General features: G+C 45.0%; 4 protein-coding genes and 20 non-coding genes across 31 annotated transcripts; 19 read left to right on the top strand and 5 right to left on the bottom strand.

Moving 5' to 3' along the window:
* Positions 1–98: 98 nt before the first annotated feature.
* On the bottom strand, positions 99–10,177 carry LOC148384929 (serine/threonine-protein kinase PAK 2-like). Of its 3 annotated transcripts, XM_088399740.1 has the most exons (16): positions 9,702–10,177; positions 8,611–8,717; positions 7,418–7,611; positions 7,249–7,355; positions 6,999–7,146; positions 6,899–6,915; positions 6,713–6,823; positions 6,529–6,652; positions 6,382–6,445; positions 6,222–6,270; positions 5,992–6,104; positions 5,809–5,926; positions 5,607–5,706; positions 5,265–5,461; positions 4,333–4,470; positions 99–1,124 (listed from the first exon to the last, which is right to left on the bottom strand). In XM_088399740.1, the coding sequence occupies exons 3-16, from the start codon at positions 7,593–7,595 to the stop codon at positions 1,038–1,040; spliced, it is 1,551 nt and encodes a 516-aa protein (XP_088255866.1). In that variant the 5' UTR covers positions 7,596–7,611; positions 8,611–8,717; positions 9,702–10,177; the 3' UTR covers positions 99–1,037. The 3 variants fall into 3 exon arrangements, with proteins under 3 accessions (XP_088255866.1, XP_088255868.1, XP_088255867.1); XM_088399742.1 differs by lacking the exon at positions 8,611–8,717; XM_088399741.1 differs by lacking the exons at positions 8,611–8,717; positions 9,702–10,177 and adding an exon at positions 7,965–8,560.
* On the top strand, positions 1,214–1,286 carry trnar-ucg (transfer RNA arginine (anticodon UCG)). Its single transcript has one exon. It is a non-coding gene; the product is annotated as a tRNA-Arg (tRNA).
* On the top strand, positions 1,395–1,467 carry trnam-cau (transfer RNA methionine (anticodon CAU)). Its single transcript has one exon. It is a non-coding gene; the product is annotated as a tRNA-Met (tRNA).
* trnam-cau (transfer RNA methionine (anticodon CAU)) lies at positions 1,599–1,671 on the top strand. Its single transcript has one exon. It is a non-coding gene; the product is annotated as a tRNA-Met (tRNA).
* trnam-cau (transfer RNA methionine (anticodon CAU)) lies at positions 1,795–1,867 on the top strand. The gene has a single exon. It is a non-coding gene; the product is annotated as a tRNA-Met (tRNA).
* Positions 1,991–2,063, top strand: trnam-cau (transfer RNA methionine (anticodon CAU)). Its single transcript has one exon. It is a non-coding gene; the product is annotated as a tRNA-Met (tRNA).
* trnam-cau (transfer RNA methionine (anticodon CAU)) lies at positions 2,194–2,266 on the top strand. The gene has a single exon. It is a non-coding gene; the product is annotated as a tRNA-Met (tRNA).
* On the top strand, positions 2,397–2,469 carry trnam-cau (transfer RNA methionine (anticodon CAU)). The gene has a single exon. It is a non-coding gene; the product is annotated as a tRNA-Met (tRNA).
* trnam-cau (transfer RNA methionine (anticodon CAU)) lies at positions 2,594–2,666 on the top strand. The gene has a single exon. It is a non-coding gene; the product is annotated as a tRNA-Met (tRNA).
* On the top strand, positions 2,783–2,855 carry trnam-cau (transfer RNA methionine (anticodon CAU)). Its single transcript has one exon. It is a non-coding gene; the product is annotated as a tRNA-Met (tRNA).
* Positions 2,987–3,059, top strand: trnam-cau (transfer RNA methionine (anticodon CAU)). Its single transcript has one exon. It is a non-coding gene; the product is annotated as a tRNA-Met (tRNA).
* trnam-cau (transfer RNA methionine (anticodon CAU)) lies at positions 3,183–3,255 on the top strand. The gene has a single exon. It is a non-coding gene; the product is annotated as a tRNA-Met (tRNA).
* On the top strand, positions 3,387–3,459 carry trnam-cau (transfer RNA methionine (anticodon CAU)). The gene has a single exon. It is a non-coding gene; the product is annotated as a tRNA-Met (tRNA).
* Positions 3,590–3,662, top strand: trnam-cau (transfer RNA methionine (anticodon CAU)). The gene has a single exon. It is a non-coding gene; the product is annotated as a tRNA-Met (tRNA).
* On the top strand, positions 3,786–3,858 carry trnam-cau (transfer RNA methionine (anticodon CAU)). Its single transcript has one exon. It is a non-coding gene; the product is annotated as a tRNA-Met (tRNA).
* trnam-cau (transfer RNA methionine (anticodon CAU)) lies at positions 3,990–4,062 on the top strand. The gene has a single exon. It is a non-coding gene; the product is annotated as a tRNA-Met (tRNA).
* trnam-cau (transfer RNA methionine (anticodon CAU)) lies at positions 4,193–4,265 on the top strand. The gene has a single exon. It is a non-coding gene; the product is annotated as a tRNA-Met (tRNA).
* On the bottom strand, positions 4,570–4,642 carry trnam-cau (transfer RNA methionine (anticodon CAU)). The gene has a single exon. It is a non-coding gene; the product is annotated as a tRNA-Met (tRNA).
* On the bottom strand, positions 4,743–4,815 carry trnar-ucg (transfer RNA arginine (anticodon UCG)). Its single transcript has one exon. It is a non-coding gene; the product is annotated as a tRNA-Arg (tRNA).
* Positions 4,938–5,010, bottom strand: trnam-cau (transfer RNA methionine (anticodon CAU)). Its single transcript has one exon. It is a non-coding gene; the product is annotated as a tRNA-Met (tRNA).
* trnar-ucg (transfer RNA arginine (anticodon UCG)) lies at positions 5,102–5,174 on the top strand. The gene has a single exon. It is a non-coding gene; the product is annotated as a tRNA-Arg (tRNA).
* On the top strand, positions 9,027–17,024 carry hltf (helicase-like transcription factor). Of its 6 annotated transcripts, XM_088399736.1 has the most exons (25): positions 9,028–9,149; positions 10,622–10,818; positions 11,544–11,710; positions 11,858–11,982; positions 12,057–12,139; positions 12,210–12,281; positions 12,421–12,612; positions 12,691–12,793; positions 12,874–12,922; positions 13,087–13,154; positions 13,226–13,261; positions 13,332–13,436; positions 13,566–13,648; positions 13,726–13,869; positions 13,945–14,104; positions 14,478–14,549; positions 14,640–14,775; positions 14,844–15,023; positions 15,126–15,241; positions 15,509–15,690; positions 15,772–15,897; positions 15,967–16,079; positions 16,147–16,327; positions 16,400–16,480; positions 16,555–17,024. In XM_088399736.1, the coding sequence occupies exons 1-25, from the start codon at positions 9,119–9,121 to the stop codon at positions 16,696–16,698; spliced, it is 2,946 nt and encodes a 981-aa protein (XP_088255862.1). In that variant the 5' UTR covers positions 9,028–9,118; the 3' UTR covers positions 16,699–17,024. The 6 variants fall into 6 exon arrangements, with proteins under 6 accessions (XP_088255859.1, XP_088255862.1, XP_088255860.1 ...); XM_088399733.1 differs by having other exon boundaries at positions 9,027–9,149; positions 14,478–14,775; XM_088399734.1 differs by lacking the exon at positions 9,028–9,149 and adding an exon at positions 10,246–10,515 and having other exon boundaries at positions 14,478–14,775.
* A 227-nt stretch (positions 17,025–17,251) lies between these two features.
* Positions 17,252–22,891, bottom strand: LOC148384927 (glycogenin-1-like). The gene is made up of 7 exons (XM_088399743.1): positions 22,725–22,891; positions 21,217–21,352; positions 20,907–21,081; positions 20,518–20,680; positions 20,080–20,206; positions 19,683–19,920; positions 17,252–19,280 (listed from the first exon to the last, which is right to left on the bottom strand). Exons 1-7 carry the CDS (start codon positions 22,729–22,731, stop codon positions 19,074–19,076), a joined length of 1,053 nt encoding a protein of 350 aa, XP_088255869.1. The 5' UTR covers positions 22,732–22,891; the 3' UTR covers positions 17,252–19,073.
* On the top strand, positions 20,585–27,952 carry pls1 (plastin 1 (I isoform)). The gene is made up of 17 exons (XM_088399739.1): positions 20,585–23,569; positions 23,935–24,078; positions 24,227–24,302; positions 24,385–24,545; positions 24,630–24,759; positions 24,872–25,004; positions 25,067–25,148; positions 25,347–25,512; positions 25,725–25,867; positions 25,969–26,061; positions 26,138–26,333; positions 26,397–26,475; positions 26,551–26,665; positions 26,731–26,864; positions 27,137–27,260; positions 27,339–27,472; positions 27,691–27,952. The coding sequence occupies exons 3-17, from the start codon at positions 24,233–24,235 to the stop codon at positions 27,827–27,829; spliced, it is 1,899 nt and encodes a 632-aa protein (XP_088255865.1). The 5' UTR covers positions 20,585–23,569; positions 23,935–24,078; positions 24,227–24,232; the 3' UTR covers positions 27,830–27,952.
* The last annotated feature ends 29 nt before the right edge of the window (positions 27,953–27,981 follow it).

Here is a 27,981-nt window from a genome sequence, read left to right as displayed (position 1 = left end):
TTTTAATTATTAACAGAACATTATTACATAACGGAAAAAAAATTAAGCTCAACAGCAGAGTAAAAGGGACTGTCTGAAAAACAAGAACCCACGCAGCATTTCTGAATAATTTACCAACTGTTTTATTCCACTCCAGTCACTTGTTGCATGAAAAACATTTTGTTTTAAATTATAAAATTCCTCTATCTGTCTACTTTGGTCCCTGGCCATATAATATGCATGTCACAGAACATTTTAAATGCACATTCAAATATTTCCAGTGATTGTCTAAACTGACATGGCGTTGAGGTCATTTAGGGGATAAATTTCCATCGAAACTATGAAAAATATTATCTGTGATTCATCAATGTTTGGGGACAAGGACTTTTCTGGCGTTAGTCACACATAAAACAACTTATCCAGGTTAATTTTATCGGTTATTGTCCTTTCTATAGTGTAAAAAAGGCACACACAAAGACAAAATGTAGACAAACCGAACATTGAGCGAGGCAAAAACATGTTCTTTGTTTTTGGGAGTATGCATAAATGTGTTTGCATAGATTTTATGATTTGAAAAACAAAACAAATGTTAAATGTGAAAAAAAAATCTTATTCAGAGGATTTAATTCAGCACCAGGACAGCACCGTTAGTTTAAATTCAGGGCTTTCAGACATATTTACATTCATAAAAATGTATGACTCAACCATCCCAAAAAGTGCATGACTACGTTTTTTTTATGTTTATTTACTAAATGCTTATAGGAAAATGTATTGTTTAATGGCTAGTATAAAAAAATGGACTGTCTGGAGTGTAGTAGAAATGTATACACACATTAATAAGACTGGGTGGACCAAGATCCAGAGCCACTTTCGAGTGACTGAAATGGCGGTAGGAGGGTAAATAGTTGTTCCTTGATGTCTAACTTATTTAACCACCTCTCAAATTGCACATGGCATGTTGGCAATGTAAGGAAGGCACAAAGGTGAAAAAAAAAAACACTGTCTGGGTTTTTGGGGTGATTTTTTTTTTTGGGAGGGGTAAATACCCTCTTGCGTACTTAGCGGTTGCTCCTCATGGCCTCCTTGGCAGCCAGGATGAGAGGAGTCAGACTGGACAGAGGCTTGGCCACCTTGAGGAAAGGATGCTGGAAAAAAAAACATCAGTCTCATTTCCTCCATTTGGACAGTTTCAGTGTATTTTCACAATGGGATGACATTCTTCGCAAGAAATCATGACCATGTGGCCTAATGGATAAGGCGTCTGACTTCGGATCAGAAGATTGAGGGTTCAAGTCCCTTCATGGTCGACTTTAACAATTTTTGTTGTATGATGTGCACTGATGCGGAGTAAATATTCTAGCGGTTGTTGATGCTAGAAGAAACGAGAAATTTCAGGAATGGACAGAAATAACAGAGCCTCGTTGGCGCAGTAGGCAGCGCGTCAGTCTCATAATCTGAAGGTCGTGAGTTCGACCCTCACACGGGGCATCAGAATTTTTCCACCCTTCTCCATTTGAGGTTTGTTGACTTACCTTTTACACCTATCACCAATTAGCCTTCGATGGCTTTTTGGTGATGCTGATGAGACTGTAAATTTTAAAAATAAAGTTTGAAACATAGCCTCGTTGGCGCAGTAGGCAGCGCGTCAGTCTCATAATCTGAAGGTCGTGAGTTCGACCCTCACACGGGGCATCAGAATTTTTCCACCCTTCTCCATTTGAGGTTTGTTGACCTACTTTTTACACCAATCAGCCTCCAATGGCTTTTTGGTGTTGCTGATGAGACTGTAAATTTAAAACTAGATCTTGAAACACAGCCTCATTGGCGCAGTAGGCAGCGCGTCAGTCTCATAATCTGAAGGTCGTGAGTTCGACCCTCACACGGGGCATCTGGATTTTTTGACCCTTCTCCATTTGAGGTTTGTTGACCTTCTTTTTACACCAATCAGCCTTCAATGGCTTTTTGGTGATGCTGATGAGACTATAAATTTAAAAATAGAGCATGATACATAGCCTCGTTGGCGCAGTAGGCAGCGCGTCAGTCTCATAATCTGAAGGTCGTGAGTTCGACCCTCACACGGGGCATCAGAATTTTTCGACCCTTCTCCATTTGAGGTTTGTTGACCTACTTTTTACACCAATCACCAATCAGCCTTCAATGGCTTTTGGGTGATGCTGCTGAGACTGTAAATTTAAAAATAGAGCCTGAAACATCGCCTCGTTGGCGCAGTAGGCAGCGCGTCAGTCTCATAATCTGAAGGTCGTGAGTTCGACCCTCACACGGGGCATCAAAATTTTTCGACCTTTCTCCATTTGAGGTTTGTTGACCTACTTTTTACACCAATCACCAATCAGCCATCAGTGGCTTTTTGGTGATGCTGATGAGAGTGTAAATTTAAAAATAAAGTTTGATACGCAGCCTCGTTGGCGCAGTAGGCAGCGCGTCAGTCTCATAATCTGAAGGTCGTGAGTTCGACCCTCACACGGGGCATCAGAATTTTTTCGACCCTTCTCCATTTGAGGTTTGTTGACCTACTTTTTACACCAATGAGCCTTCAATGGCTTTTTGATGATGCTGATGAGACTGTAAATTTAAAAATAGAGCTTGAAACATAGCCTCGTTGGCGCAGTAGGCAGCGCGTCAGTCTCATAATCAGAAGGTAGTGAGTTCGACCCTCACACGGGGCATCAGAATTTTTCGACCCTTCTCCATTTGAGGTTTGTTGACCTTTTTACACCAATCAGCCGTGGCTTTTTGGTGATGCTGATGAGACTATAAATTTAAAAATAGAGCTTGATACATAGCCTCGTTGGCGCAGTAGGCAACGCGTCAGTCTCATAATCTGAAGGTCGTGAGTTCGACCCTCACACGGGGCATCAGAATTTTTTCATCCCTTCTCCGTTTGAGGTTTGTTGACCTACTTTTTACACCAATCACCAATCAGCCTTCAATGGCTTTTGGGTGATGCTGCTGAGACTGTAAATTTAAAAATAGAGCCCGAAACATCGCCTCGTTGGCGCAGTAGGCAGCGCGTCAGTCTCATAATTTGAAGGTCGTGAGTTCGACCCTCACACGGGGCATCAAAATTTTTCGACCCTTCTCCATTTGAGGTTTGTTGACCTACTTTTTACACCAATCAGCCTGCAATGGCTTTTTGGTGTTGCTGATGAGACTGTAAATTTAAAACTAGAGCTTGAAACATAGCCTCGTTGGCGCAGTAGGCAGCGCGTCAGTCTCATAATCTGAAGGTCGTGAGTTCGACCCTCACACGGGGCATCAGAATTTTTCCACCCTTCTCCATTTGAGGTTTGTTGACCTACTTTTTACACCAATAACCAATCAGCATTCGATGGCTTTTTGGTGATGCTGATGAGACTGTAAATTTTAAAAATAGAGCTTGAAACACAGCCTCGTTGGCGCAGTAGGCAGCGTGTCAGTCTCATAATCTGAAGGTCGTGAGTTCGAGCCTCACACGGGGCATCAGAATTTTTTGACCTTTCTCCATTTGAGGTTTGTTGACCTACTTTTTACACCAATCACCAATCAGCCTTCAATGGCTTTTTGGTGTTGCTGATGAGACTGTAAATTTAAAGCTAGAGCTTGAAACACAGCCTCGTTGGCGCAGTAGGTAGCGCGTCAGTCTCATAATCTGAAGGTCGTGAGTTCGACCCTCACACGGGGCATTAGAATTTTTCGACCCTTCTCCATTTGAGGTTTGTTGACCTACTTTTTACACCAATCAGCCTTCGATGGCTTTTTGGTGTTGCTGATGACACTGTAAATTTAAAACTAGAGCTTGAAACACAGCCTCGTTGGCGCAGTAGGCAGCGTGTCAGTCTCATAATCTGAAGGCCGTGAGTTCGACCCTCACACGGGGCATCAGAATTTTTTCATCTCTTCTCCGTTTGAGGTTTGTTGACCTACTTTTTACACCAATCACCAATCAGCCTTCAATGGCTTTTGGGTGATGCTGCTGAGACTGTAAATTTAAAAATAGAGCCTGAAACATCGCCTCGTTGGCGCAGTAGGCAGCGCGTCAGTCTCATAATCTGAAGGTCGTGAGTTCGACCCTCACACGGGGCATCAGAATTTTTCGACCCTTCTCCATTTGAGGTTTGTTGACCTACTTTTTACACCAATCACCAATCAGCCATCAGTGGCTTTTTGGTGATGCTGATGAGAGTGTAAATTTAAAAATAAAGCTTGATACACAGCCTCGTTGGCGCAGTAGGCAGCGCGTCAGTCTCATAATCTGAAGGTCGTGAGTTCGATCCTCACACGGGGCAAACCTTTTAAATCAGTCATCTAAATGTTTGAAGGCCATCAAAACTTTTCGATGGATCTTAGAAGTACCTGCAAAAGTTCTCGGCCTGATCCTCGCTTCTCCACGTCCATCTCCAAACATCGCGACAGGAAGGATCGGAAGACGGGGGACAGCTTCTCTGGACTCTGCAGCTCAGGAGTGCCGTTGGTGGCGATTAAATACAACGCCTGAAAGACAAACATAGCCAGAGGTGAGAATAAACTTCAGTGTTGTTTGTCAGTGGTCATTGTTGCGTATCAAAGAAGCTAGCTTGATAAAAACACAGATGCCCCGTGTGAGGATCGAACTCACGACCTTCAGATTATGAGACTGACGCGCTACTTACTGCGCTAACGAGGCCTGATGACTAATCTTGCTCTAGAAATTCAGTGTCATCCACCATCAATACATTTGGTTAAAATATATACTTCACTTCTGTGTACATTACATAATACTCCATAGACCATGAAGGGACTCGAACCCTCAATCTTCTGATCCGAAGTCAGACGCCTTATCCATTAGGCCACATGGTCATGTGCTTCAATTGGAAATCACCACAGAGTGGCAATAGAAAATTTAGTGTATGCTGCAAAGTATTAAATTGCATGTTTAATTAGCTCAGCAAATTTTAAGTGGAGAGTTGAAAAGACTTCAATGCCCCGTGTGAGGATCGAACTCTCGACCTTCAGATTATGAGACTGACGCGCTACCTACTGCGCCAACGAGGCTGTAAAAATCCACCCTAATGACAAATTCTGGAAGATGCCATTTATGTTTTTGTGCACGTGCAAAGCATTTTTGAATGAGATGACACTGTGTGACCATGTGGCCTAATGGACAAGGCGTCTGACTTCGGATCAGAAGATTGAGGGTTCGAGTCCCTTCATGGTCATTTGAAGATATAATGCAACATCTGACAAGTTTTATTTTTTATTAAATGTGACAGAAATAGTCTAAACACCCGTCGCTTCACCGCACTCACCCTGAGAGGGTTCTCGTTAAGATAAGGGGGCTCTCCCTCCACCATCTCGATGGCCATGATGCCCAGGGACCAAATGTCCACTTTGGGCCCGTAGGCCTTCCTGGTGACCACCTCCGGAGCCATCCAATATGGCGTGCCCACCATGGTGCTGCGCTTGCTCTGCTCCGGCGTGATCTGAGCGCAGAAGCCAAAGTCGGCTTGCAAAGGGATGAACAAATAGACCACGTTAGTAAGAATCTGAGATGGAGGCTGTCGAGATGTTTGGAGCCCCAAAAAGACAATTTCAGGACCCACAAAATATACAGAACTTGATTAAGCAACTATTTTCAGATTCCTCCTTACTGAGTTTCACCAATCCGTCCATTCCCAGCAGGACGTTGTCGCTCTTGATGTCTCGATGGATGACCTGATTGGCGTGAAGAAACTCCAGAGCCTGCAGGACCTGGACGCAATCAAACAAACCGTGTGTGTTTTAAGCCAGAATGTTTCCATGACGACAAGCTGCGGTTACAAAGAAAAGATCTTGCGGAAGCGAAATGCCAACCTCTCTGCATACGGCTGCGATCTGGGCCTCGTCCATGCACGTCTCCGTCACCACGTCGGTCAGCGAGCCGCCCGCCAGGTACTCCATCACCACAAACAGCTCCTCGCCAACCAGGAAACTGCCACACAAAACGCACACACCAGTCTTAATTTCAAACAATAATTTATTTTTTCTGTCTTGTACCTGTCAACAAAGTTGACTATGTTGGGATTCTTCATCTCCTTCATGACCAGGATCTCGTTGATGATGAGTTCTTTCTTGGGTTGCTTCTGCAAATTGATCTGCTTGATGGCCACCTGAGGACAACACACTTCAGTATGCAGAACACGTGGAAATATATATCAAAATACGAATTGTTGCTTTTGAGCAGAACCCCAAATACGTATGTTCAAATGCCATTCTCAACAGCATACCTCCCGCCCTGTAGCAACATCTATGGCCGTGTAGACGGTTCCAGACGCCCTGAAAGTGCAAAAATCCAAAGCAACAATGATGATACGATGATAAAAAAGAAGTTTGAAAACCCAAAACCTTAACCCAAGCCTCATTCAAAACAAAAGTCCGTGACCTCACCCTTGTCCGATCTTCTCGTATCGAGTGTATTTCTTCTTGGGATCTCCGATACTAACGATAGTCCCTAAAGAGCAACAAACAATAAAACCCAATCAAGGTTTTTGTTATTAGCGCTGCGTCATTTCAACAGCGAGCAGGCAGCTTTACTGAGTTTCTCCATGATCTCCTCATCCGTCATTTTGCCTCCTTTCTTCTTCTGCCTGTCGGCCGCCTTGGAAGCAGCGTCGGCCTCCGGAGCCGGGATAGGGTCGATCACCGACCGCGTGTAGACCTGAAAGATGACAAATGACCAAAGACCTCCAAACTTTGATTTTCTTTTCAAGCAACTCACCGACTTAGTGTGTTCCGGCCTGGGCGCCACGACGGGCGGCGGCATGTCGTCATCATCGTCATCGTCGGCGTCTTTAGCGCCTGATGAGGAAGGGGTGGTGCCCTGCTTACCCTGCGGAGAAAGTGAAGAAGTGCGTTAAGTGACGATCAATCGGATTTGAACCTGACCGATGGACCAAGCACTCACCGACGACGAATCTTTATCTGCGTCGGCGAGGGAAGGAAGCAAAGAAATGAAGATTCTCGGTTGCAAATGTTAGCGGCCAGAGGAAAGTGAGCCGACTAACCTGAGGCCGAGAAGCTGAGGTACTTCTGCTTCCCGCTGGTGGAGTTGTAGAACTTTAGGATGTCCAGGACCGCCTGGGGATTCTGCTTCTGCTCAGATTTGCTGATGTTGGAGGTTTGGAGGAGACGAGCCCATTGCTCCGGCATGCCCTGGAGATGACAAATTAGGGACTTGAGACTTGGACTCCAGTGGACTTCAGTCACAGGTTTGTAACTCAAATGTGAAACCCAGCCAAACGTTGGCTCCCTTACCGTGAACTCTCCAGTGACGGCGTCAAAGCCCACATGGATGGTGTGTTCAAAATCCGACGGGGAGGAGATCTCTGGCCTGTCCTTATCCCGATCCTTCTTCCTACCTCCTGTAAGGCGACACGGATATGTTTCAGTGTGTGTGTGACGATATAGTACGTGCGTGTGTCACCTTTCTCCGAAGCAAAGATGGAGATGATTTTATTTCTGGACTTGCGCTCCTCCGGCACGGACGGAAGCGGCCGAGAGTTGTGATTGGTCGACTGGGGGTCCTTGGCTCCTCCTCCTTGGCTACTCATCCTGACAGGGGGGGCGGGGGGCTTGTCCTCGCACAATCCGCTGTCGCACATCTACACGCACTTGGACCTGAAGAGAAAAACACACGCAGGGGTCGGACTGACGTACGATTTGGGAGGAAGATATGCAAATAGATGAATTCAGCATGCCGGATGTGATTTATTAAATATGAATCGCGCTGGCTGATTTTGTGTTCAAATGGTGGTGAGGAGATCGACATATCCATTCAACAATGCAAACTTGTCTGCCATATCATCATTGATTTGAAAATGTGGATGACAAAGAAATTCAGAGGAAAAACCTTCTGGCAGGATTTTCCATGAAGGCCTTTCGTAACATTCCGACAACCCAAAAGACAAAGCAGACATACTTCAACACTCCGCAGATATTAATCTAACCACAGCGACCAGACAGACACTAACCTTCGGATGCCTCTTCTGCGTCTTACAGAAGACCCAAAGAACCGTGCTAGTTCCACGTCCCTCTTTCTCCGCTACCACTAAGCGGCCCGTCTCGTGCCAGCCCCTACCTTCACACTTTCTGCGAGGCAGGTCTGAGCTGGTTGCCTCATTCCAAAGCAGCGGCACATTGAACAAGTGTGTTCTTGCCTGGGCCTGGATGGAATTCCATCGCTCCAGGGCACATATCCAGAAACTGTGCAAACCGGGTTGATTTTGCTGCTCAATTCATGTCCCACAAATGCAATTTTAATCTAAAATGAGTATTTGGACTCAGTTTTTTTAACTTTTCAACAAAGTGATGAATCTTGGTGCCAAACTCCTATATCATAATATCGGGGGGGAGGAGCTTAATTTCAGGCTTCTCTGTCCTTTGCTGCCATCTTGTGGCAACTCCATGCAATAACCAACTTTTTTTATATAGACGTCAACCACTCAGATTTTCACTATTTTGGGGTTAACTGCATTTAGCAACCCTGCTAGAAACTATTTATCAATTTTTTGACATGCATGTGAACTATTTTTGACAAGTGACAAATATTGCTCAGCCCTCATTTTGACTACTTCCCAGTGCAATACACATCCCCACACAAAACCTCAAGCTGTTTACAGGAAGTGGCCGATGCAGTCTCTTTTGTTGGGCTTCTACAAAAGGAAATGGTGCAGAGTACTTCCTGGAAGGAGCAATGACGCCAGTGCGCTCACGTCCAGCACAAGCTGAAAGACAAACACACGCATACATGACAACTTGACTCCTGCCACCACTCCAGTGCAAACACACCGCCAGGCCGCACACCTCCATATCCTGTTATTCAACATTGCAAAAGCCGTCATTTGATTTTTTTTTTTCCATGTGATGCTGTTCTGTATGAACCAGGTCCACATAGCAATGTTGCTGTTTCTGAGGTAGTTCCAGAAATTTAAGTATTTATTTGAGCTATTGTAGCCCCTATTGTATTTGAATGTAGCATTGAAGGTTACATCATTAGGAGTTGGTCAGTTTGAAGAAGAAAGAGATGAAAGGGGCAGCATTTCAAGGGGAGGGGCAAGACCTTCAGCGGTTAGTTTAAAGTGAGTCTGGAGTGTGAAGTGGATACAGCAAAATCTTCAATTGTCTCATGATGACTCCCCCAACTCTGACAACCTACGGTACGTAACTGCGATTAATTCATTTCCTCAATTGACTCGTCAAACGTTCATTGCCAGGATCATTCGGCTCGTCAACTAGGGTTTTCGAAAAAGTTAGTCTCCTGAGGTTTGTAAAAGGCAGCTAACACATGATGGAAGATTTTTGTACTTTATGCCTTCCAATTGGGAGTGGTGGTCTGGGGTTACATGTCAGCTTCACCCTTTGCACGCCCCTGACACAATGATCCTTATCAATAGTTATTCCATGTAGAAAGTCATCAAAGTGATGTTTACTTTAATTTTGCAGCATGGTCGACTACAAGTTGTTCCACTGTCTAAGTGTAAATAAGTTTACAAAATAGTGTTCGCTGATACAAATGTGTAGAACCAAAGTTTTTTAACTTTGGCTGTCACACTTGATGATGCCTTTGCCCACACATGGATCTTAAAGATACAGTTGAAGTACTGACGTGACAGTTGATTAACTTTCATTAATCACACAATTCCCCATTTCAACTTTGGTCACTTCAAATTGACGACTTATAAATGAGAAAATAACCATACGGAACTCACCGGTTAACTGTCAACCACAAGAAAAAAAAACAAAAAACGGGGTGGACTTGGATCAACTTCTTAGACTCCGCCCCAGTTTTCTTTGCCCCAAAATAGGGGGAAAATGCTGCTGAATTTCCGCTTGTCTGATATATTTACAACGGTATCGTGTATCGTTTCTTGCGTTTTCTTTGCCCCTGACCTCTCCCTGCCTTGGCGTTTTTGCTCAGCCCCGGAGGAGGAAGAATCCGTTGCGTGGAAAGGAAGCGGAAAGTCGTGCAAAATTGGACGTCGCGGCTTCCGTAAGAAAAGCGGAAGAGCGCGCAAATTGACGGCAGCCTGTTGCATTCAAACGACATCGGAAAATAGCAAATGCCATTCGTGGCAAAATGTGACACTTTAAATAAAGTAAAACATGCATTGTCACAACAATCGGTTCTGGAACCGCGTCTAATGATTTTAATGAACTAATTTATTACTATATAGTTTGCTGCGTTAAATAGTAACATTATAAACTCATGTTGATGGCGGAAGTGTTTTGCTCTGACGTCACGTCGGATACGCAAACGCAACAGTATAAGAGAAAGCATCATCACACACGTCGATAGCGCTTTGGGGGGGGAACAAAAGTCGACTGTGTAAGCCAGGGGCGAAACTAAAGTCGGGAAGGCGTTCATGACAAACACGCCGCACACTCTTGTCGCCAGCCGAGTCAGACTCGCTGTGAAACGTGCGAAACAAGGCCGTGTATCAAACCGGCGTGCTAAGCTAATGCGGCCAACGCGCTAACCCCCCTTCGGCTGCGAGTCACTCAACGCCTCCAATTAATCGCTAGGTTAGTCCGGACTTGAGGGTTTTTCCTCCCCTTTCCAAGCTGGAAACCCTCCTTGCCTTCCTACCTACTACAATGTCTAAATTTCTATTTGGAAACATGTGTGCAGGCGGAATGGCTTTTCGTAGGAGCTGGTTCAGTTGGGACAGGTACAGCGAGGTGGACCTCTTCACCGACCGCTTGGACCAGAACAGCCTCTCCCAAGCCATCCGGGCCGCCTCCTCCGATGAGTCGGACGCCGACGGCAACGTGCTGTTTGGCCAGATGCAGGGCACCGTAGTGGGACTCAAATATTACACCGGGGTGGTGAGCATCCACCCTAGATCCTTCTGATTTATGGCCCGCTTTGTTGTGAACAGTGAAGCCTTCAAAGTCAAACACAATCCGTTTATAGTTGCTAATCCACCCACCAAATTTCTAAACGGGCCAGATATCAATTGGGACCTCAGTGACAAAACAGACAAGCCAAGAGTCCATTCAGGCTCTAACACCTTTGAAAATGTTGTAATTACAAAGCAGTTAACCAATTTGAGTGACTCCAAAATTGTATTCCTATGTATCTCCTCTAAACGAGGTACTCAGTGGAAATGGCATTTTTGAGTAATTGTAAGAGTCGCTGATAGTTTAGGGGTACACTCAATTGATTTGTGGGTGGGATTCCCCCTAATCAATCAGTTCAGGGTGTATTTTGCATTTTGCTCAACAGGATAAACGATGTTGAGAGTTAATGAATGAATTACTGAAAGAATCTGAGAGGGCGGCCATTTTGCCACTTGCTGTCGACTGATAATGACATCACAGTTGCTCAAGGAAATGACCAATCACAGCTCACCTGTTTTAGAAGTGACATTCTCAAGCTGAACCATGATTGGTTGTTACCTGAGTAAGTGTGATGTAATTTCCAATCAAGAGAAAACGCTAAAATGGTCGCCCCCTGAGGTGGATAAAAAATCGGGGAATTTGTGTGAAATATGAGTCGTACCACTTAGTTTGAATGGACTCCCACCTTAATGGCATCACTCTTTGCGCAGGTGAACCAAGGTGAAATGGTCGGCCTGGAGCGTGAGCCGGAAAACTTTTTTGACCACAACGCCATCGTAGTGACCAACATCTACGGCAGCCAAGTTGGCCACATCAAGAAGGAGCTGGCCCAAGCCATGGCCCACATCATGGACAACAAGTTGACAAGAGTAGAAGGGTGAGATGCGATTTTGACGTGAATTATAGAATGTAAATTGTAATGTCTTGTTAGCGGATGAAATATTGTGACAGAATAAAGATGTATTATTTGGGGGGTGAGCTGGTGTGAAATATGCCATTGTCACCTTTTTTTTATTTGTGTCAGGGTGGTGAACTCTGGAACAAAAAACAAATACTCCATGCCAGTGATTTTGTCCTTCTGGGGGAAGGAGGAGAACAAGAGTGCCGTCGTTCAACGTTTGGCACGCTATGGCTACAAACTCAACACAGGTGGAGTCAACAATACTCACCTCGTGGGCCACTATACATTTCCATGTCAATCATTCTTGTGTGTTTTGACTCAGGTGCAAATCAGAAGCTTAGTAGCTCAGGAGCCGGGACGGGATTGAATAAAAAAGGCATGACAATCCTTCTCACGGCAGAGGAGGTAGACTACACGGCAATAATTTGGTGATATCGCTAGAATGACTAACTAAAACGGTGTCTTTGACTTTCAGTTGAAGAACGCCTTTGACAACCTCTTTGAAGGACTGACGGAGAGTAAAGAATTTGAAAAAGAAGCACCTGAGGTATGCACATGAATATTATGCTTGTCTTGAATGCCACCTAGTGGTGAACCCCACATATATATATTTTTATGCAAACGCACTACATCATGACTTCACATGAGTTGTGTGACTATTTAATAAACCTCTTTTGTTTCCACAGTCTTTGGCCACCCCCCTAATGCCCCACCAACGGCAAGCGCTGTCATGGATGTGCGCCCGCGAGAACAAATGTGTGCTGCCGCCGTTTTGGGAGAAGCGGGGCAATATGTACTACAACACCCTGACGCGCTTCTCAGCCAAGGAAATACCCGAGAGAGTCCTCGGCGGGATACTGGCAGACGACATGGGACTGGTGAGTGCCGCGTGAAGAAAAAAAAAAAAATCTGCTATTGTGGACGGGTCTGGAAGAACCCTGTGATTGACCCCCCAGGGCAAGACACTGACAACTATCGCGCTGATCCTCACCAACTATCACGAGGGAAAGCCCCTCCCCGTGTACAACCGTGTGCAGGATCCCTCTTCGCCTGCAAAAGGTAGGATTCGCACGAATGAAATCAGTCCCCGGGTTTCGGTGGAAGTCAACCTAACCAAACGTGTCGTCGCTTGGTGACAGATGGAGCCGGACCGAGTGACGTGGTGGCTCACGGTCTACGCTCAAGCCTGTATGTTATTCTCACATTTTGGTTATTTTTTTTTGAGCCAGTAATACTTGCAATGGTTAATCTATTTAATTGTGACATATTATTACATAAACATTTTAAACCTCATCTGCAAATGATGTGGCCCATTGGTCTGTTTTAAGCTAACAACATTTTTCATGTGCTAGGGCCCACCAGGAGCAATCTTGTGTTTTCTTATCACATGTAAAGGAAGCAGCAAAGCTGTCAGAGAAAGGTGGGACCCTAAATTTGACCTCTAAATCCAGGCGTCCGCATAGGTTTCAATATTTTGCTTCATCGTTTCAGGCAAAAGAACGACAAAAGCCACCAAGCGGAAATACGGTAAGTGCGTCGTAGTGCAAATAGTTACATCTGATGTTTTGATTTTCCGTGTTAACGTAACGTCATGCAGAGGACCAACTGTTGCTGGAGGACGCAGACTTTGCCGCTGCGCTGTGCAGAGGCCCGCCGTCGCCGCCGAATTCCTTCAAGAAAAAAAAGAAGAAAAGGACCCTGGGTGAGTCACGACTGTTGGACAAGCCATGGGCGAAGCTAGTAGGTTTTCTTTGGGGGCGGTCAAGGATACGACACTAAGTATTTTAGTGGTCTTAATTTGAACGTGTGTTTTTTTTTGTTTTTAATTTAGCCATCGCAGACAACTCTGGTGAAACTGTATCGGCTGGGGCGACCCTCATCGTGTGCCCGCTGTCCGTGCTCAGCAATTGGCTGGTAGGCACCTCCGTCGCCGTGGCAACCAGCCACGGTGACCGCAGGGTTAACGAAAAAGCGCCCGTGTGTCTTCTCAGGACCAGTTTGAGGAGCACGTGCGAGCCGACGTCCAGCTCAAAGTGTACATGTACCACGGGCCCAACCGCAACAGAAGCACCAAGTTCCTCTCGTCTCAGGATGTGGTGCTCACCACCTACAACGTGCTGGCCGCAGACTTCGCTGTAAGTGCGAACGAACTTTGAGTGTATTTTTTTTCTGGCAATTTGCAGTCTGAGGGGAAAATCGTTTGTGTTTAGAACCAGAACAGGAGTGGCCTTCATGACCTCAACAGTCCCCTGCACGGCATCAACTGGTTGAGGGTGGTGCTGGACGAGGGCCACGTGGTGCGCAACCCCAACACGCAGATGAGCAGGGCCGTTCTGGACCTTCAAGCCAAGCGACGTTGGATTCTGTCCGGTACAAGCATTCAACAGAATGTTGACAACAGCGGCTCGTGAACATTTTACATCTTGTACCGCCCCCCTCCAAAAAAACTTAGCTCACCAAGATGGTCAACAGTAAAATAGCTTTTCATCAAAAATCAGGCAGAGGTTTAATTCCTATAAAAGTTTAATATTATTATAAACCACTCTAACATTATGTACATTCTAAACATTAACACTGTGCCTAATTAGAGTAGAAAAAAGTTGAATGACATATAATCAGTCGGATAAAAGTATCTTTGACTGTTCAGAACTCCTGTAATTCAAATCCTTTCCAAATATTCAAAAGGGATCAAAGAATCTGAATGTTCTCCTGTTCCAATGCATGCAAATGTGTCTTTTTTCAGCTGTTCTTTGCCGAGTATTCTATGACTTGCTAGACAGACCACTGCAATCTGGAATAGTCCACCGCGCCGGAGGTCTGCGCTCTGCGACTGAGTGCCATTGCCAGTCGTCGCGGCGGCGCGCACCCACGCGTGTACTCACGCCTCCCGCCTGTCCCCGTCCAGGGACGCCCATCCAGAACAGCGTGAAGGACCTGTGGATGCTGCTGGCCTTCCTGCGCATCAAGCCGTTTGACGTCAGGGAGTGGTGGAATCGAGTCATCCAGAGGCCCGTCACGCAAGGAGACCGAGCCGGCTTGCAGTAAGGCGATCGATCATACCACTGGATTAAAAATAAGAATCGATGAGAATATTGATGTTGTTCGTCAGGAACCTGCAGACGCTGATCAAGTGCATCACACTGCGGCGGACCAAGAACAGCCAAGTGGACGGTTGCCCGCTGGTCACGTTGCCCGAGAAGAGCGTGTACGTGGAGCAGGTGGAGCTCAGCGCCGCCGAGCGCGAGGAGTACGATGTGGCGCTCAATGAGGGAAGACACACAGTCGGCAGGTACGCCCAAAGAAATAACAATAGCAATCAAAAATAGGATTTCAAAGTTTTGAACAGAAAATGATAGTCTTTATTTGATGATCTTTTGTTTTTTTGGAGTAGATATGTCGCCGAAGGCAGCGTTTTGAGGAATTACGCAGACGTGCTGGCCATTCTGATGAGGCTGCGACAGCACTGCTGCCATCCTGACCTGCTAACAAACACCGCCGCAGATGCAGGTATGCACCAAAATGGTCTCATCGGAGTAGTTTGTTAAAAAAGTGTTTTGGTTTTTACATTAAATTACGTACATTTGAAATTTTACAATATTATATTTTTAATTACATTTTTATGAGAATTATTTTTTATTCCTGAGAGTTTTAATTATTGGTATATTTCCTTTATGAAAATTAAAAAAAGATGATACATTTAAGTGATTTTACAAGAGTAGTAGAATCAAGACGACAATATCCATTAGTGACGATTCCCCGTTGCGGTCCACGCAGGCTTGGCGTCCACGCCGGCCGAGCTTCGCGAGCGGCTGATCGAGAAGCTGCGCTTGGTGCTGGCCAGCGGCTCGGACGAGGAGTGCTCCGTGTGTCTGGACTCGGTGCGCCTGCCCGTCATCACGCACTGCGCCCACGTCTACTGCCGCCCTTGCATCGCGCAGGTCATCGGCACAGAGCAGGTCAGTTTGGCGACTGCAACTTCTCAAAGATTCCACTTGACTGTTTTTGTCCTGCACAATATTTATTTTTTTCGAATTTAGGAGAGTGCCCGCTGCCCTCTGTGTCGGAGTGACATCAAGATCAACGAGCTGGTGGAGTTCCCGCAGGAGGAGATGGCCGAAGAGAGCGGAGAAAGAATTCCCGGCAAGTGGAGGACCAGTTCCAAGGTAAGAAAGCGGACGTTCAGTCTCCTCCATGTTTTGGTTTTTAAATGTTTGCTGTGTGTGCGTGTGCAGATCCAAGCGCTAATGGGCAACCTGCTTCGACTGAGACGTGAAGACAGCGCCATCAAAAGTTTGGTGGTCTCGCAATTCACTCGCTTCCTCACCATCCTGGAGACGCCGCTCAGGTAACACACCTGTCAATCAAGTCCAAAAGGTCATCCATCATGTGATGTGTGACGTTACGCAACTTAGGGAGCACGGCTTCAGCTTTGTGCGCCTGGACGGAAGCATGAGTCAAAAGAAGCGAACCCAGGTGATCCAAGAATTCCAGAGCCTGAGCCCCGACAGCCCCACCATCTTGCTACTCTCGCTCAAAGCCGGCGGGGTGGGACTCAACCTCACCGCCGCCTCCCACGTCTTCCTTATGGACCCAGTGAGTACAAAGAAAAAAAAACAAATCCAAGATGTACAATGAGGAAGCAGCACTAACTTTGTGTCTCTTCAGGCATGGAACCCAGCTACGGAAGAGCAATGCATTGACCGCTGCCACCGTTTGGGCCAGAAGAGAAAAGTTTTTGTCACCAAGGTGAGAAAATGGAAGGTGCATTTTCAAATCATACCAAAAAAAGATAGCGACTAAAACATGAATATATGCGGCAGTTCATCGTGAAAGATTCTGTGGAGGAGAACATGGTTAAGATCCAGAAGCAGAAGCAAGACTTGGTGCAGGCAGCATTCGCATCTACGGACGCCGACCGCAAGACGTCACGCATTAACGACATCAAGGCGCTGATGGAGTTGTAAAAAGTGGACAAGAGCGCCCCCCCTCTGTCTTTCGTTTGTTTCCTACGCTAGCATTTTTAAAGTTAAATCTACCAGTTGCTATTTTAGGATCAAGATGCTCCACATTCTGAGTTTTGCTTATGAGCGAGGAAACCAATTGTCAAAAACAAAAAGGAAGCACAAATGCTCCAAATATTATCATCGTAAATTGTTTTATTGTACTTGATATAAAACTTCCCAGGCAGCACATCTGCTGCACAGATTTTAAGCATCAATGTACTTGACAGATGGCGCCAGGGCACTCAAGAAAATATCTTCAAATAAAAAAAAACAGTAAAAACAAACAAGGATATCTTACTGAACTGAAAGTCAGGAGCCATAAGCTCCAGCTCCCCCAAAAAACACCCCCGACCCTTATTTAGGAGGCGAAGATCACTGGTAGGTATTTGTCTTTGTCACTTGGGACTGATTTTTTAATTTAATTTGTGTGTAGCATAATCCCTCAATGCTCCCTTGCTTGGAACTCTGGAGGATATTTTTCCATCTTAGGAAAGAAAAAAAAAAATACAAGCCATTTTTAAGTTGCTGATCTTTTATTAGCCACAAGGGGATTGCGCAATGACAACATTTTACTTTTTTTTCAGGCTGTAACTCACCTCTATCAGCAAAATGGACAATTTCTTGCAATGAAGTGAGGTCAAACAGTGAACACGGTAGTAAGGCAGCTGGTTGGAAAGCCACAAAAGTGCTACAGGAGGACGGACAAGACAGCAGATAGAACTTGCATGCACAAGGATGGGAGGTAGGTGGCGCTCTACTATAGTGTTTCAACATAAATCTCAAGGAATGCTTAAAAACATTTGGATCTTTGCACGTCCATCTTTCTTTTTATTCCACTTAGCCAGCCAATCATAGGGCACAAACAACCATTCAGAAACCAGGACAGAAGCAGACATGCATGACTACTTGTGCTCCGTGCTGCCCTCGAGTCCTGAAATTTTTCCACATCTGAACAGTTGCCGGGCAACCGGAACAGAAAAATGTAGCCGTGCTTCACCAGCCAGAAACGGGCCTGCTACATGACCCCCTCTTCCTCCCTCCCCCAATTCCACTTTATAAAAGACCCAATTCATTCTCTGCCCATGTTGGGGGTGAGTGTATGGGGGTGAAGCACCGTGAATAAGTCGTACTGCATCCGAAAAGTACATTTTCCACATTTTACATTGCAGCCTTATTCCAAAATGGATTAAGTTCTTTTGTTTGTGAAATTAAAAGTGAATGCTAGGAATACTCTGTGGTGTAAATATACTTTACTGGCACGCAATATACTTTACTGGTACTCAATTTAATCCATTTTGGGAAAAGGCTGAAACAATGCAGAAAAATTAAATGCTGTGATTACTCATTTATAACATTGACAGCATACATTTACAGTATCCACACAAGCAGAAATTAGACTAAAGTTATTTTTTTACATGGAATGAGGGACTAATTGTCCATATTTCTTCTATGATATACAAGGATCACATATTGCCAAAATAATTTAATTCCTGTACATGTGATCTGTAAGTGTAGGACAATTTCTCATTTTCTACTGCTTTTGTGTATCCATAATTGCCCAACGCTTGCTATATTATTTATTTTATTATATTATTTTAAACTCGCCCAACTTTATCCTGTAAAGCTGGGACACTATCCACAATTTTAATATGGAATAAGAAAAGGAAAAAAATAGCGATTCACAAGTTACGGATGTACCAATATTGTTTTCCCGCTATCCAGTGTTGATGATGAAGTCGCTAATTTCATCAAGTGTTAGTGTTCTTCAGTGACAAGTTAAATTCAAAAGAGTTGGAATAATAGCTTGGCATTAGCGTGAGTTACTCTGCTATTTTTTGGGGGAATTAAATCCAGCGTGATCTTGTGCCGTTTCCCTCACGCCCTTGATGCCAAGTCGCTAATGCTAGCTTCATTATTAACAGTATTAAGTCGCAGGATAAAAAAAAATAATAATTGCATATGCATCCTGTTTTGATACCATCATGCTCTTGATTCACCAAGCAAGATACTGTCCGGAATAAATGACGCCATTGGCATATTCTTGGCACAAAAGTAATTATAGAGTTACTCTGCTATTGCTATAGAACACCCGTTGATGCTAAGTGGCAAATGCTAATGTTAACTACAATCAAGCTCTTTGGGGATGAAGTGACATCCCATGTTTTACTTTTCCTTGAAGAAATTCCCTCTTAAACTGAGAAGGTGCATTTAGTGAGGATGGAAGACAACAATCTGGTAATTTCACCTTCTGGATTGGATCTGTGGACGTGGGGCAGAGGTCGTTGGGGGGGGGTTCCATTCCTTACACTCCCCTCTGTCCATCACAGCCCGACTTGCTACTTGAGGAAGGAGTCCAGCTTGCGCTCGATGTTGGCGAAGGAGTCGTCGCCCAAGTAGTCTATCTGGCCCGCCTCCCAGCGCCGCTTTCGCTCCTCCGAGGAGATGGGCTGGGATGGGGACGTCACACTGGCAGAGGCGCCGGCTGATGTGGAGGACGAGGAAGACTCAGTCTGACCGCTGTACTCGTCCTGCCAGAGCTTCTCCTGAATTACCAGGTGGGAATTTGTTAATAGTTTTACCCTTCACATACTTTTAAAGCACCCCCCCACCCACTACTGTACACGGAGGCATTTCATCAACGTCAACGTCCGATTGTACATTTTGCAACAGATAAGCGCTGGTGATGCAACCACGTTTTATGGTAACATGAGGAAAGACTTTTTTTTTTTTTTAAAGGCCCCATTTGCAAATCATACACTGCAGCCTTAGACTCATCTGCGCTCTTGTTGCTAGGCAGAACTCATAAGGCTCGATTAAAAAATGTAATTTAGTCCCCAATGCTGGTTTTGAAATTTCAAATCATGAGTAGGCCCATTTAAACATCTCAAGGACTCAACAAGTTGGCCATTTTAGCATATGGACCAATGACTTGTGCAATAACTCACGTCATCGGCGGCTTCGGTGACGCCACTGGTGAAAGGCGTGTCGCCATAGGATCGCTGCAGCAGAGGCATTACCGACGTGGTGTACAATTGCCACCAGGACTGCAGAAAGTCCGGGTGCAGCCGGTTGGAGTCGGGGCCCTCGGGCCGGCCGATCACCTCACCGCTCTGGGCATCGTAGGTGTAGCTCCACGGTTTGGTCTTGCCCAGGAAGTGGATCACCTTAGCGTTGTGGCCAAAACTGTGGACAGAAAAAAAAAAAAAAATAGGACAGATTGTGATCCTCTTCTTGTAATTGGACCCTCAGACACATAAAAAGACCACCTTTGAACTGACCTTTGCGAACACACAAAAACACTTAATGGTTCACTACGCAATCACCGTTTGTGTGTGCGCGTACTGTTTGAAAGCGGGCAGATAAGAGTAGATGGAAATGCTGCTGAGGTTGTAGACAAAAGGGAGGTGCTTGGATATGTCGGCTGTGGCCCACGTATCGAAGAAACTGTTGAGGATGCCCTGATCGCCGCCTGCGGACACACAGAAAAAGTTCTGAATGAAAAATAGAGTAGAATATTTTTTTTTGTCAAGAGTCAGGACTACTACATTACTCAAATATTTTCTCAGAAGTGAGTCTGGACAGTAGATTGCAATGTTTGAACCCCCCCTCAAAAATATTGGTATTGCCATCAGTCATTTACTGTTTGAGTGGACAAACCACAGGGCCTCTTTTGCTGAGATTTACTTGGGGGCCCAAGGTCACGAGTTCAATCGTTACAGTGTCGTCTACTGTACTAGCACAGCTTTCGTAATACATCTAAAATAAAAAAAGCCGCATCACCATCGAAACTTCCATGTTCAGCGCAGAACGTCAGCAGCTTCTCGTGCGTTTCCACAGACGGCCGAAAAACAAAGACCCCGGAGTTGAAGCAGTCGGGCCAACCGGGGTCCGGCGCCGCCGAAAGCTCCTCCCGCTCGAAGAGATCATCGATGTTGGTGAGCGCCTGATGTTTCAGAGATAAAACTGCAATTAATACGGTACTAAATGCGGCCTAGTAGTGTAGAATCATTCCTCAAAACGTATGTTGACTTAAGAGATTGACTTAATCACACAAGACTTTTCTGGTTGACTTAGAAGACAAAGGCTAAGCAAACAAGCATATTGAGAAAGTCTGCACGTCTACAACTCTCAAATCATGTCAAATAGATCCCCAGAAAAAGAGTCGTCACCATGGTGTCGGCGTCCATGAACACACACTTGTCGTAGTGCGTCAGCGTCCAGCAGTGCAGCTTGGTGAAGGTCACGCCCAAGTCGGGCCGCTGCATCAGGGTGAGGTGGGCTGTGTCGCCCGAGTCTGTGACGTCCACCAGTCGCACCTCGTCAAAGATGGAACGCAGTGCCTCCCTGAAAAATGAAAAAAAAATCCTCTATTTAAAAGAAGTAATAGTGCCGTACCGACGAGACACTATGATTTATAAAGTCATGCTATTCGCATTGGGTCTTAGTCCCGAACCAATGAATAACTGTTACTGTTGTTACCTGCAAGGTTCTGCTACGTGAGGTCCGATGAGGGCGACCAGCTTCCTGGTGGTGTGGTGGTCCCGTAACGAGCAGCCCAGGACCATTGCCCCTTTGGCGTAGCTGTCGTTGGTGGCCAGCGTCACAAAGGCTTCTTCTGATGACGACACCCAAGTATTCATGGGTAATGCAACTTTTTTTGGTTTTATTTCTACATTTCATTCACTTACACAAAGCAGCCATTTTTTATTTAGACTAGCAAAGTGCCGTTTTTCTTCCTAAAACAATTTTTGAAAGAGAGTCAATAAGATGATCTGACAGGAGGCGACGCCCACTTTTAACACAGTTTGACGCTTGCCAAAAAGTGGGGCCTCCAGCCACAATCTCACATTTATGTGTTTATTTTTGTAATCTTTATTGCTAATGTCAACATCGGTTGTGACACGAGGGTCTTTTACGAGTATTTGAGGGGCGGTAATGAACTTCACAACCTCACAGTGAGGCTGCACGTCCGCCACATCAAGTGAGATGCCATCACAGGAAGTTATGGAAAGCCATTCTACAAAAATAAAAGTTTTTTTTTTTTTTTTTTTTTTTTTATAAAGGTGTTGAAATTAAGCAATAATCACTTTTGCGCAGTGTTCTTTTTCTGAAGAAAATGAAGCAAAGTAGATTTCTGGATGAGTTTAAAGGACGCAACTGCATGGAGAAACATGAGGTGATGCAAACCGAGCAATTTCCACTTTCAACATTTAACGGTTTTCTGTTATGAAACGATAATTCATTTGGCTTTCAATGTGACCCTGCATTTATTTATTAGTTACTACAGTTGTTATGGAAAGTTGGCGTTTTACAGTTTGTATACTTGCCAGTCCACTTAAAGTACTAAGTGTGAAATTACGTAAAACTATAATTAAACCCTAATTTTTGCTTATCTCCCAAAGCGTTTGGGAATAAGCTGGCCTGTTAGCAGGTGTTTAAGTTGTCATTTTGCCAAAAAAAAAAACTTGGGCGCTACTTGTTTTCCCACATTGTGTGCCAGGTATCCGTTAGTAAATAGTACCTGAACATGTCAATCAATTAAGTAACATTGTTGCGGGACCAAGCAATAAAAGAACTCGTAGTAATAAATAAATAAATCTGTTTTGTTGTTAGTTTGACCTTTTCTACAACAGCAACTACAGGTGATTAAAAAAACGCACTCCTGCAGTAATACTTTGAAAACCCTGACCGGAAGTGTAATGCCGGCTGGACGCTACCTTGGCTATCTGAACTGCTGCGGCAAGTGATTTTAAAGAAAATTATTTAAAAAGATGCAGCCATTCATTACTACGCGTGTTGGTTTTCATAATGTTTAACAAGACTACTCCTGCAAATTCGCAACAATTTACCACTACTGCTACTACAGATCCCACAGATACTGATGTCGATCTTTAAAACAAATATTTGCGATGTTTAAAATGGCAGAATGGAGCAGGAAAAGCTCTGCAGAGAAATCGGGCAGCAGAGCGTGTTGTCGGAGTCTTTACCGGGCATGATGAAGCTCTGTTGGGGTGTCTTGACTCGGGAGCACGGAGAGTAAAGCGCCGGGATGAAAGAGGACTGGAGGAGGATGGTGGTGGTCTAGCGGCAGGTTCGACTCGAGCAGCTGCGCTTAATTCCAGCGCAGGCATTAAAGAACACGTTTTCCGGGTCATGTGACACGATACGCATTACGACGACCACGCCCACCTCCGTGCGGGGTGTTGCGTTTACGTCGCCAGCAACAGTGTCGGACAAACGTAGATGTACATTTTATAAGGTTTTCATCCTATTACATTTATTTTTCCTGGCATATTTTTCCCGATCTCCATGCTTGTTTCTTACTAATTTCTTTTTCTCACAGCCATAATTTCCTTCCTTTTTTTTCTTCCTTGTTTCCTTTCTTCTGCCCTATATTTCACAGACCCACTTTGTTCCCTAGCAGCGTTTCCTTGTTCCCTTGCGTGTCAAAAGATGTTTATCTATTCCATTACTGCCTGTTGGTGGTCAAGCCTGTTCATTACAGCAGTTATTGCTTATGTTCACCAATTAAAACTCACTTTTAGTCTATGACTTGGAATTGTTTGTTTTATGATGTCTGCTGTGTTTGAGGTTCCTTCAACGATTCCTCAACATATGCTTCGTGCTCCAGGCTCCTAATGAATAATGCAGCAGTCTCATTGTTACCTGGCCAGCATCTTCGTTGGCCTGCGACCTCTACATCGCTGTACTGGGATCAGCTGTTTTCGGCGAGTCACAGTCACCCGAGAGCACCTCTAACAAAAAAAAAGTGCTGATCGTGTATCCACGGGTGAATCATGGAAGGCTTGGTGTGTTCGGAAACAAAATGCAGGTATGGAAATTGATTTTTTTGTGTAAAAGCATGTTGTTTTTGGAATAGAGAGAAAGAGTGATGTAACTCTAAACCTTGTTGCCATTATGAATGTAAGCACCTTCAGGTTTTATCCCTAATGGAACATTATTGATCCAAGCCTTTGGAAGATTTAGGTCGATAGATGCTATTTTTTTTCTCACCTTCATCCCCAGAGCATAATTTTTGTATTTATTCTCAGTTTTTTTCCAAGATATATCATATTTGTCATAACCTTCCAAGTGGCCGCTTTGATCCAGAATGGCCCACTTCCCGTGTCTTGATCTTCTTTAGACTTTTAATGTCTAAGTGTTAAATGTTAACCGTGTGGACTACGCCCATTGCAGGGTCCAAACGGGCCAAAGGTCTTCTCCTCCAGAGTGATAAGCTGTTTTCGTGCTTCCTGCCTCGTCTGCTGAGGACAAGACGCTGTCGATCGGGTCTGGTGGTGGTCTGAGGGGGGCGTTTGGATTTCCAGCTGAACTGTCACGGTAACCACATGACTCGATTTATTTCTGTGGGTGTCATGACAAATTTATGTATTTAAATTTCTACATTTAACACTTACATTGATTGTAAAAGTTACAATTTAAATAAAATCACAATAAATTTATTAAAATTTTTGTGTGTGTATTTGAGGCCACCATGCACAAAAAGATGACCCACATTCCCAGGGAGGACCTGGAAGACCTCCGAGAGGCGTTCAATAAAGTTGGTCAGTCTAGTGTCGAGTATTTAAATTGCAAAATTATATTACTCTTCAATGACATGAATTTTTTGGCGTTGTGTTTATTGAGACATCGATAACAGCGGCTATGTGAGCAACTTTGAGCTCCAGGAGCTGTTCCGCGAGGCCAGCTTTTCTTTGGCCGGCTATCAAGTGCGTGAAATTTTGGAGACCTTTGCGGCCGGCGACACCAACAAAGATGAGAAGATCAGCTTTGAGGAGTTTGTCGCTGTAAGCTCACGCCCAAACATTTGACACGTTTAAACACGCTGGTTATGTTTTATAACAGTTGTTTTTTTTTTTGTTTTTTTTTAGATCTATCAGGAGCTGAAGAGCAAGAAGCTCAGTGAGACCTTCCGCAAATCCATCACCAGGAGGGATGGCATCCAGTCCTTTGGGGGGATGTCGGGAATCTCAAGCGTGGGGACACAACACTCCTACTCAGGTGTGAGAATTAGAGTCCAAACAATATGGATTTTTCTTTTAGGATGATTCCGATACTTGGCAGAAAAAACATTCGATTAATCAGATGATTATTTACATGTGTTGTTGTGCAGATGAGGAGAAGGTGGCGTTTGTCAACTGGATCAACAAAGCGTTGGCCAAAGATCCCGACTGCAGCCACCTCCTCCCCATGAACCCCAACGATAACAGCCTCTTCACCTCGGTCCGCGACGGCATCCTGCTGTGGTGAGTTTCACCATTTTGGAGCCGACATTTTTGCATTCAGTCACATTTTCCTCCCTTGTCAGCAAAATGATTAACCAGTCCCAGCCCGAAACGATTGACGAGCGAGTGATCAACACACGGAAGCTGACTACTTTCACGATGACCGTGAGTGCCTGCAAGCACGTGCGGTCGGGATAATCTATTGCCACCAAAGTGCAAAGTCAGCTTTTTATGAATGCTACCAAAGTGTCAAAGACATTTACATAGATTAAATCTGAACTTTGAAAACGAGAATGTAATGACATAATAACAATAAAAAGAAGAAATAACACTTTTTTTTGTGGGGGGGGTGCACATTTTTAGGAAAATCTTGTCCTGGCGCTAAACTCGGCCTCGGCCATCGGCTGCACGGTGGTGAACATCGACGCGCTTGATCTGATGGTTGGGAAACCTCATTTGGTGCTGGGATTATTCTGGCAGATTATCAAAGTGGGCCTCTTTGCTGATATCGAAATAAGCCGCAACGAAGGTCAGTGCACACAATTGTTGTTATCGTCAATGTTCATTTCTAGCTCATACTTGTTACTGTCATCTAAAATAATTTTTACAAAAATAAAATAGTCACAAAATGTAATAACTTGCTTTTAAAGTAAATTCACACAAAAATATAATTCTTAAATAAATTCAATAATTAACTAAAATAAATACAATTCTAATGTTAATTTGGTGTGCGCTTTGCAGGCATGATTTCCCTCCTGAGCGAGGGAGAGAGTCTGGACCACCTGATGTCTCTCTCTCCTGAAGAATTGCTGCTCCGCTGGGTTAACTACCATTTGTCCAACGCCGGCACCCAAAGCATTAAGAACTTCAGCGAGGACATCAAGGTCCTTTTGACAACACACACATGGAATGTCAAATCTTGCTAGTGTACAGAACATTATGTGGGTCGGGTCTGTGGACCTTATTGGGCCTCCTTGTTCTGCAGGACTCTCGGGCTTACTTCCACCTCCTGGACCAGATTGCTCCCCGTGGAGAGCACGACTTCATGAGTGTCAAAATTGACATGAGCGGCCTGAACGTGAGTCCATCAACTTTGGAAGTTCAATTCATTTCCATAGGTGACATCGTAATAATGGCGTCATTTGTCTCGAGAGGAGTGGGACCTGGACCAGCGGGCCGAGCTGATGCTGCAGCAGGCGTCCCGTCTGGACTGCCGGCAGTTTGTGACGGCGCGTGACGTCACCGCCGGCAACAGCAAGCTCAACATGGCCTTCGTGGCCAACCTGTTCAACACGCACCCAGCCCTGCAGAGCGGCCACGTCAACGGCTTGGAGGCCGACCGACCGGAACGTGAGTCCAACAGAGTCTTTGAGGTGAGGGGCGGCTGACACGAGAAATTTCTCGCCTCTGCAGCCGAGAGCAGAGAGGAGAAGACCTTCCGCAACTGGATGAACTCGCTTGGCGTGCATCCTTATGTCAACCACATGTACCAGTAAGTCAAAACCGCTAAGCCTTTCCTCAATTATGACCTTTCGCTACTTACTCGTTATGCTCATTATTATTTCAGCGATCTGTACGACGGTTTGGTGATCCTGCAGCTCTACGAGAAGGTGAACGTGCCTGTCGACTGGAAGAAAGTCAACCAGCCTCCGTACCCCGCCTTGGGCGCCAATATGAAAAAGGTTTGATTCACGACAGCACCGTGCGGGATCGGATTGATTCCAATTTGTGTTTTACGGCCACGCAGCTGGAGAACTGCAACTACGCCGTGAGCCTGGGCAGGAACGAGGCACACTTCTCCCTCGTGGGCATCGGCGGCGAGAACTTGAACGAGGGGAGCCCCATGCACATCTTGGCGCTGGTTTGGCAGCTCATGAGGAGGTGTGTTGGAACTTGTTAGCAGCGGTAACGGTTGTGGGAAAGTTTTCCCTGAGGTGCTTTTTACATGGGACCGGTTTTAACGGAAAATTTTCAAGATTTTAGAATTTTTTTTCTTCCAACTATACACATAGCGGACGACACCATCTTTAAATGGCTGATTTTGAGTTTTACTAGGTTTTGGTGGCAAATAGCTGGTGGAGCCTAGTCCAGGAGTCTGAAAAAAAAATGAACAACTAAAAAGTGTCCTGTTGTCGCAACCCCCCCGCCTGCAGGTACACATTGCTGGTGCTGTCAGACCTGGGCGATGGCGAGAAGGTGGGAGAGCAGATCATTCTCAACTGGGTCAACACCACCCTCAGCCAAAAGCAAAAAGATTCACAGATCAGCAGCTTCAAAGTCAGTTTGTCGGACTGGACTGAAAACCATAATCATGCAAGTCCATTTCAAATTGTGTAAGCATTTGTGTTTCCGCAGGATCTCCACATCAGCACCAGCCTTCCAGTGATCGACCTGATCGACGTCATCGCTCCCGGCACCGTCAAGTGGGACATGGTGAAGAGACCAGAGAGGGGCGTGATGAAAACCGCCGACAAACTCAACAACGCCAAGTAAACGCTCGTCACTCAAATTCATCTCCCACAGTGAAGTTACATGAGGCAGTCGGACTGGTCGCCAATTTTAGAACCCAGACTTCTTCATTTATGTATTATACTGCCCTCCGGTGGCCAATGCTGGCACACCAGAAGGAAAAACACAATGAATTGAATTGAATTACAGAACTCTGGTATTTCCCACCAAATCATCCTGCATCCTCTCTCCTTTTCAGATACGCAGTATCACTGGCTCGAAAGATTGGTGCTCGCATCTACACTCTGCCTGACGACTTGGTGGAGGTGAATCCCAAGATGGTGCTGACGCTATTTGCCTGCCTCATGGGGCATGGTTTGAAAAAGGTCCATCGCTAAAGAATAATAACATTCATGTTTTCCCATTGTTTGATTACTCATTTAGCCTGTAAAGGTGAAGGATACATTTAAAAATACATAGAATCATGCCTCATTTATACTAAAAGTGCAATTTTTCTTTTCTGTGACTATTCCCAGCTGTATTTTTGTTT

This window comes from Syngnathus floridae, chromosome 16 (genome assembly GCF_059516105.1).
Source record: "Syngnathus floridae isolate MCC-2025c chromosome 16, RoL_Sflo_1.0, whole genome shotgun sequence".
NCBI lineage: Eukaryota > Metazoa > Chordata > Actinopteri > Syngnathiformes > Syngnathidae > Syngnathus > Syngnathus floridae.
This window is presented reverse-complemented; position numbering and strand designations above follow the sequence as displayed.